Here is an 8,585-nt window from a genome sequence, read left to right as displayed (position 1 = left end):
CAGAAAAAAAATTTGGTATATCGAAAAAAATGTCTGTATATCGAAAAATTTCCGATACGATATGCCGATAATTCGATATTTTGGTACGGTGTCCCAACCTTATAATTATACATATTTTTCTTGTGACGGGAACTGATGAGTCTTATTAGTTATTATTAATCAAACACACGGTTGAGATTTTTTTCTTCTTAATTAATTAACCCTTGAAAAAAATAAAATAAAAAAAATAGTGGGGCGAAACCAAAATAATCAAAACATCAGAGGGCTAAGAGTAACTTTGAAGGTCTTCCGCTGACCAGCTTCCTGCTTCTTCTACGGTTCTACACAGAGAATCTTTCATTCATCTCAATTCTCAGATTCGAACAATGTCGCCTTCAATTTCTCAGATTTCATGTTTTTCATCTATTATCAGCAATCGCCGGTGGAAACTCCGCAACGGACCTTACCGTGGCCATGCCAATTTCGGCGCTGTAAAGGTATTTTCTGAGATTCTATGTGTTTATAACTGTGATACAAGTGCGACATTTTTTAGGTTTCGGTGACTTTGATGTTGATTACTTTGCTGTCTCGAGAATTTTGGGGTACGCGGTAAATTTTTTCTGTTTAGCTGCACTAAATGTTATCTCGAATTCAAGATTTCATTTTTTTTCTAGTCTACGGAATTTGGGGTTCGAGAAAAATGTAGGAATCGGAAGGGAGAAGTTCCGATTGTGCCTTTTTTTTTTTGGTTTAGTGTAGTGGGCATTGAACGGTGATGATACCGTGTTTACGATTATCTTTTGAAGTTAGTCAGGAGGTGCATGGTGGTGCCTTTAGGTTTTATCATATTTACAGGTGTTATAGAGTCTGGGGGATTCAAACATACGTGTTTATACGAGATTTTCTTCATCCTGTCGAAACCTTTGTTCTTATCTCCCATGACTCGTATCTGTCGCCACATTATTTGGCTTTTTATCTTTTTCATGTCATGAATGATGCATCTTTTATTCCTCCATAAGGCTCATTCATACCAATTCGGTTATATGTATCTGTATGGTGTCCATCTTAACCCTGCAACTTGGTGGTTTTCCTTTTAACTCAAAGTGTTGTTCGTTGAAATTCGGCTGAAGATAATTTAGGTGAAAGTGAAATGCATTTGACATGTATAGGTGTGTATCTTCACATTGAATTTACATTATTTGGTAATGAGAGTTGTTCTCTTTGGGGAATCAGAAAGGAATAAATTGTTCGATTTTTGGACACATAATCCATTCATTTAGTGCCAATATTATGAGGAATGAGCTTCGATTGTCTTACCAATTCAAGTGTATTCGTTGTGAGATTTTCTCCCCATTGGATTATTCAATAATCAACAAATCAACATACGCCAAGTTGAGAATTTGGAATTTCTGATTATGATCTAATCACACTCAGGAAAGATTATTATGATTTCTCTTGGCAAAAAGAGAAACCATTTAAGTGTTTTTTCATAATCATGATGTTCAAAACATGGTTCAAGATTTTTTTTTCAATTAATTTCCTAGAAGGTAAAATGGGGATTCTTCAGGACATGTCTGGTGATGCATTAGAATCATTTTACATCCTTAAAAAGAAGTGAGTTCTCTGACATGGGAGTGATGACACGTTGACTACTATTGTGTAGCCTGTTTATGTTGAGCCGTACTTAATTTTCATTCCACAGTAAAATGTGTGGTGAGTTTTATCTCTGTTGAAAGTCCATCAGGTACCTACTCAAGATCTTCCACGATCGTAGTTTCATGATTTTGTGATGTATTGTTCTATATGAGATCTCTTGTAAATTACAACTAAATTGACTATACTCTTCAACGAATTTATACTTCCTTGAGAACAAAGAATAATACACGTTGCTTTGTTTATTCGGTCACAAAATAATGAAATATGCAATGTCATACTCGATGCCTAAAATTTGGAGGCTGCTATAAAATTGATGAGGTTTCTGCTTTTTGCTTGAGTTTCACGTTGACCAGATTCCGACATTTACAATCAGTGAGATACATGACATAAAAATATACAGCTTGGGAAATGAAACTACACCAAGTTACATAGAAGACACATCGACATCAAATGATAGAAATTCTGTAAATTCTTATGCTGTTAAAGAAGGTTTTACCGTTGAAGAAGTGACAAATGGGCACATTCAAGATCAAGTCGCCAGCGAACCAAAAAGGGCAGCCAAGATTCATGACTTTTGTCTTGGAATTCCCTTCGGTAAATATTTTTTCGGGTTAGAGTTTTGTTTTTCTTCAGTCGAATTTCTTCTCCTTTGACAAAAATTACTTGCACATTTCTTTTACATATATTCAAAATGGCTGCTTTTAATTTCCCAAACCAATTTTGATTCCCCAAAACAAAATCAAGTATCATCCCCTCATTTTCAATCCTTTTCCCAATAACACATTTCTATCGATTCTACCCTCTCCAACATAATCCTTAAATTTAATTCTAATTTTCACCAATTCTCAAAAATTCTTTATTATTATGTAATATTTTAATCAAAAATGTTATCTTCGTATCACTCTGAATATGATCCCATAATTAGAAATTGGAACATGATTTAATACTATTTTCCCAACAAAATCTACGTGATTTGATCTTTGATATGCATGGTAAAAACTCTCCACAGAAAATCATATCAAACATACCTTTTTATCCCCTAAAACTAGTTATCAAAAAATTTTCCCGACATTTACCCAGAACATAAAAATTAAAACCAAACAATGCAGTTGATATTGGAGTCGTAAATTTGTCTCGGTTTCGGTGCTTAGAATCTCTTAACCTCAGGTGGGATTGTTCTAAGCGGGGGACTTGTAGGCTTTATTTTCACCAGAAACCCTGTTAATTTACGCACCAGCGTGCTCTTTGGAGGTGCTCTATTGGCCCTCAGCATTTATAGTTTGAAGGTTTGGAGACAAGGAAAATCCAGCTTACCATTTATACTGGGACAATCAGGTGATTACCTTTCTCCTGTGTAAGGAATGGTTATTACGATTTCCCCCATGTGTGATGCAATCGTGTAATGTGTCTTCTTGTTAATTTTTTATTGCTTAAGATCCATGTGATTACTAGTACAACATGTTTTCTTTAATCAACTCGCAACACTTATCATGTCATTGAGATGTTTTAATTATTCTATGATTTATATTTATGTTTCGGTTCAGGAATTCACATTTGAGATCGAGTACATGTAATAAAAAGTTTATAAGTTTCTTCTTTTGGGTATTCATAGGTATTAATTTATCTTCCCCTTTTATCATTCTGCAGTACTCTCTATGGCTCTTCTGTGGAAGAATTTTCAGACATATGCATTGGTAATCCATTACATTTTACAGTATCATTCCTTCTATGATATTTATTATATTCCGCAATTATCTTCAAAAAATGTTTATTTTTGCAGACTAAAAAACTATTTCCAACGGGCTTGAATGCAGTCGTCAGGTACAACATGGTCTATGATTGATCTTTATCTAGTTTTTTTTAATGTAATAATAAACTATTTTGCTTCTTCAATTTTCACCAGTGCTGCAATGCTGTGCTTCTATTTGTATGTGGTGATATCTGGAGGTAATCCGCCGCCAAAGAAGCAGAAATCTTTGACTGCTGTTGAATCATCGTAAGCCTTCAGAAGGTGAGCCGAGACTCTGGTTTACTTGGAAAATTTTCTCATTGACAAGTTGAGGTCATTTTATATGTGAATAAGATCGATATTTGTTGTTTCAAAAAATTTTGGTAGTTTGAATTTCAACTTAATTACATGTACAAGCAACGGATCTTTGACATTCGATGTTGTGTGTTCTTGTATAAATTAATTTATTAACTTGAGTTTTGAATGTGTACGTGAGCATTTCTTTACTGTTGTATCATGTTACCATGATGCAAATGTAATCAAAGTCCACACAGAATTTTACGAATTCAGGTGTGACATACCCTTATCGCTCAATTAAGTATTCGTGTTTGTCATACTTATTAAATACTTATTAAAACCACACGAGAAAGGCGTCTAGGCTCAAGATTCAGGGAGGCTTTGCATTGTGTCTGCAAACAATTTAGTCGTAGCCCTTCGCTGAAGCATGCTCCTTATCAACAAAGCCCCAACCTTGGTGTACTTGTAGATGCTCAAAGCATCTTCTTAAGCACACCTTTAAATGTAGGGATAGCATATCCAAGATGAAATGCAAGATAACAATCATGATTAATTTTCGCATATGTGCTAGTGAGTATTTTATTCTGATGTCATTTAATATTATGGAAAGGCGATAGTGGATTGATTATGCGCTATTAATTTATTTTAGATATTTAGATTCTCGTTTATTATCCTTAAAGCACTTCATTTCACTTCAATAAAGAGTGTGTCTCATCTTGTGTTTGGGCTGTATCATTGGTCTCGTGATTTTATTAACGTTGAAGTTCGTTCTTCCACGTGGCGAGATAGCGGAGAAACTTTGTGCCTGTGTACAAGTGCTTGACTCCTGTAGGCTGTAGTGGTTGCAAATAAGTCAATAAGGTGGCCGGTAACCTCTACCAGGCTTTAATCCACCTTTTCATGTCCTTTCATTTTTGTTTCTTTCCATGACTCCATCCAGTCCCCCGTGGATTCCAACTATGATGACTAGCTCAGAATTCAAATAAACGAACCCTTTTCAATACTAATCTCTTCAAAACAATGAAGTCATTTCTTTTTGGTTTTTGCTACTATCTAGTGTGAAAAATTTGTGTCTTCATTATGATTTCGAGCTTAAGTTACACGTCATTATGAATTCAAATGTATTATTCATGATGCCCAACAAGGGTTCATATGATCTTATCCTGTGTTGATGGAGATTTCGGGTTTGTACTGTCTGAGAATTATCTGGTGGATTCTATGCTACACCGTGTGGATTTCGCTCGATATAGCCATGATGTTTGAACTGGCATGACACCTGTTTGAGTCGCACGCCAATGAATGGTGGATAGCACACCGGGTCAAATTCACCCGGTGTGGCGCATATTCTTCTCCGAATTACCTGAGATACACAACTGTTAAAGATAGAGAGAGTTAATGTCGTCATAATATTCTATAGACCCTAAAAAATGGAGTGTTCTGTTGTACTTTTGGAGTCCTTTCATGTTCTCCACTCGAAAGCTTTTGTGGTCAAGAAAAGATGAAGCGACACTAATGGTGAGGAATGTTATTCGAAAAACAGTAATACATAAAAAGCAGCAATCGAGGCAAGAAAGTGACCCTTTCAGCGCCAACTCTACAAATGTATGAATATTACTCATAATTATATATGAGACATGTAAATATTAAGGTTCCTTTTGAACACATATTTTAAAAATATTTTTAGTGTTTTATAAGTGACAAAAAAGTATGTGTTCCGAAAAACATTTTGTAAAATGTTTTTGAAAATATTTGTTAAAAAATGTTCTCCAAATATAGTTTTTAAAAAACACTTAGATGTGTTTTTAGATGTTTTTAGAATGAAAGTATGGAAGACAAAGAAGAACAAAATTACTTTTGAAATGTTAAATTTTTTTTATAGAATAGTTGTCTAAACACGTATTTATTTTAAAAAAAACTTTTAAAACTATTTTATAAATACTAAGTCCAAATATAATTTAAGTACTACGGGGGCACGCGAGATGTGTCTATATATATGTTATGAACTTATGCTAGCTACAGTCTTTAAACATATCGGGATGTTCAAAGATATACAGAAAGGGATTTGATTAATAACTCAAAATGCTCAGTGGAAAACAATTTGCTATATATACGTACATATTAGCGAACCTTGACACCTTATGTGAAATCATCTACGCCTATTATTAATTATATGTATAGAAGAAATAATTAAAATTTATGTATTATATTACACACGTAATGCATGTGTATCATTCACTAGTTAAAATATTTTTTAAGCTCCAATTTATAAAGATATTAATATTATGGAATATAGAGAGTAATTAATTTGCTCAAATTTATTTCCAACACATCAAAATAGCTCCAAAAACATACATGGTTGCTTAAAAAAAACATACATGATGTAGGACTGCATGCACTTGCGCTTTATCAAATGTTATAACTAATTAATAGTAACGATATTTTTTTTTTAAAACCGTGCTCAGAATAGACACACAACACACTCAACGCATGGATCACTGTCACTGAGGTACTGTCATTTAATATTTATATATATTAGTGTGGATAATTGGATACATAGCAAGAGTCACTAAAATTTGAGAGAGACGTGCGAGAGAACAGAGGAACTTGAAGGCGATTTTAAAAAATAAAAAATAAAAAATCACGTGAACTCGTGTCAAGCGTGACCTAAAAGCCATTTTCTCACGGCCATTATGCATTTATTCAATGCGGGATACTATGTGATTATGTGAACGTGTTCTTGTCTAACGTGGTTTTACCGCATATCTAGCGATTATCGGTGGTCCAAATATATGAATATTTCAAAATGTTTGACTTCATATATGAATTTTCTAGGAGTTTAATATATAGGTTTGGACAATTCTTTTTATTTGAGCTAGTTTTTAAGTTGAGTTAAGTCTAAAAGTCCATTTTTTAACATGGTATCAGAGCTCAGGTTCTACCGTTATGTGTTGGACTGTCCATAGTTGGATCACATGTCCCATAATTGGGTCACCCTTTAATGTCTTCACGCTCCAGTCGTTTTATTTCTGGCGATGAGAGGGGTGTGTTGATGTATTAATTGTGTCTCACAACGGTTGAATAAATAGCTTGGGAGTTCAATATATAGACAAAGACAAACCTTCTCCTTAAATTAGTTTAATTTGAGGTTGAGTAGGTGCAAGTTCAATTCTTAACAACATTCTCCATAACTTTTAACATACAATTGTATATATTCAAAAACCCAAATTCAATACTTTTAATAACTAAAAACAACTATTTACGATATTCAACCTCCCGATTGCTCAGGAAAACTCGATCGGGTTTCTCAAAGTTCACATTATTGAGGTTTTGGTTCAACTAATTAGGCTTGATCGAGTGTAGAATTTGGATCTTATTTTTCGAGTTTTAGGATTTCAGTTTGCACATGTGTATAAGAATATTTGTGAACATGCATGGAGGTGTGTAGTGTATACCCTACTAACTTGTAAAGCAATAGTTAGCTAGCTAGTTTCATAAATCATAAATTGGTATGCCACTTTAGTCCGGTAATTTATCAAATTAAGTTTGATTTTTATCTAGTATTAACTTAATTTTGTTCTCTCTTTTTGGATTAAAATCCATGTAAACAAGAAAATAATAAAAAATTAAACCAGAGTGACACACTGTATTTCAAAATAGGATGAAAAAGTTTTAATTTTTCTTGGATAGATTTTAATGTATGTAATATCGGGTTTTATACTATCATTAAATGAGCTAGCTACGTAAGAGAAAATTGATTTCAAATAAGCATTATTATTTGGATTTAGTGATTCGACAAAAAAGTAATTAGAGCCAAAAAAAAACCTATACTAAACTCCTGTGACACGGTCTTAGGGGTCAATTTTATGAGACGGATATCTTATTTGGTCTATTCATAAAAAAAATATTATTTTTTTATGAAATATGGGTAGTTTGACCTGTCTCATGGATAAAAATATGTGCGACCATTTCACAAGAAACCTACTAAAAAATTTATAAAACTTTTATAGAAGTCTTTTTAAAATTTTTTTTATAACATGTTTTAAAAGTTGTTTTAAGAATAAATATGTGTTTGGACAACTATTTTATAAAACATTTTTAAAATTTTAAAACTAATGTTGTTCATCTTTGTCTTCCATAGTGTCATTGTAAAAACACTTCTCAAGTATTTTTTAAAAACTATATTTGGAAAACGCTTTCTAAAAATATTTTACAAAAATTTTATCAAAACACATACTTTAAATGTTTTTTCACTTATAAAACACTAAATTTTTTTTAAAGTACATCTCCAAATGAAACTCAAAGTATTAGATGGAAACCAAACTTATATAAATTATGAATCAAATCCAAAACAACCCACCAACAGGAACGAAATCTTAATATTTCCCGTTCAAACACTTGTAATTTGGTGGTTTCGTCACAAGATCATGTGTGTGGGACAAGGGCCAATTACATGCACAATGGGCTCACAATTAGTGGACTTATTATAATTTATATGTATGTACATTAACAGCACCAAGGGTTGCGTACTTCTGATAAAATGAGGATTTCATTTTTTAAAAATCTTTTGTAAAGATTAATTGAAGAGAATTATATTTTTTATTCTGTAATTTGTATTTTTTTCATATTTTTATTATGTTAAAAATGAATTTGCATTTTTTTGCTTTGTAACTTGCATTTTTTTTCTTATTTTTTAGTCATTTTTTTTTATTCGAAGTCCAATCTTATCTGTCGGCTAAAAATTGTTTAAGTGGCGGTTGCAGATGAGAACATGGATTTCTGGTTAGACTCACAATATTATGAAACAAATCATGACACATTATATATGTAAGTTTAATTTCAAAAATTCATGTCAGTATTTTCGTCTGTCAAACAAACAATTTTCAACATATAAAAAAAAGAAGAGAAAAAACATAAAAATCACAGG

The 8,585-nt window shown here is 32.6% G+C and overlaps 1 protein-coding gene across 2 annotated transcripts; it reads left to right on the top strand.

The window, feature by feature from the left end:
* The first annotated feature begins 266 nt into the window (after positions 1-266).
* LOC140890437 (protein FATTY ACID EXPORT 1, chloroplastic) lies at positions 267-3,840 on the top strand. Of its 2 annotated transcripts, none has more exons than XM_073298213.1 (6): positions 267-476; positions 1,974-2,229; positions 2,803-2,970; positions 3,283-3,329; positions 3,416-3,456; positions 3,539-3,840. In XM_073298213.1, the coding sequence occupies exons 1-6, from the start codon at positions 366-368 to the stop codon at positions 3,633-3,635; spliced, it is 720 nt and encodes a 239-aa protein (XP_073154314.1). In that variant the 5' UTR covers positions 267-365; the 3' UTR covers positions 3,636-3,840. The 2 variants fall into 2 exon arrangements, with proteins under 2 accessions (XP_073154314.1, XP_073154315.1); XM_073298214.1 differs by having other exon boundaries at positions 271-476; positions 1,989-2,229.
* Positions 3,841-8,585: the final 4,745 nt, after the last annotated feature.

This window comes from Henckelia pumila, chromosome 3 (assembly GCF_033568475.1).
Source record: "Henckelia pumila isolate YLH828 chromosome 3, ASM3356847v2, whole genome shotgun sequence".
NCBI lineage: Eukaryota > Viridiplantae > Streptophyta > Magnoliopsida > Lamiales > Gesneriaceae > Henckelia > Henckelia pumila.
The sequence above is the reverse complement of the archived record's forward strand: the minus strand, read 5'-3'. Positions and strand labels throughout refer to the sequence as shown.

Excerpts from the sequence above, each read along its gene's own strand:
- LOC140890437 (XM_073298213.1), top strand. The coding sequence starts at position 366 with ATGTCGCCTTCAATTTCTCAGATTTCATGTTTTTCATCTATTATCAGC. Across the intron at positions 477-1,973 it reads CCAATTTCGGCGCTGTAAAG|TTTCACGTTGACCAGATTCC; the intron begins GTATTTTCTGAG and ends TTTTTGCTTGAG. Across the intron at positions 3,330-3,415 it reads ATTTTCAGACATATGCATTG|ACTAAAAAACTATTTCCAAC; the intron begins GTAATCCATTAC and ends TTATTTTTGCAG.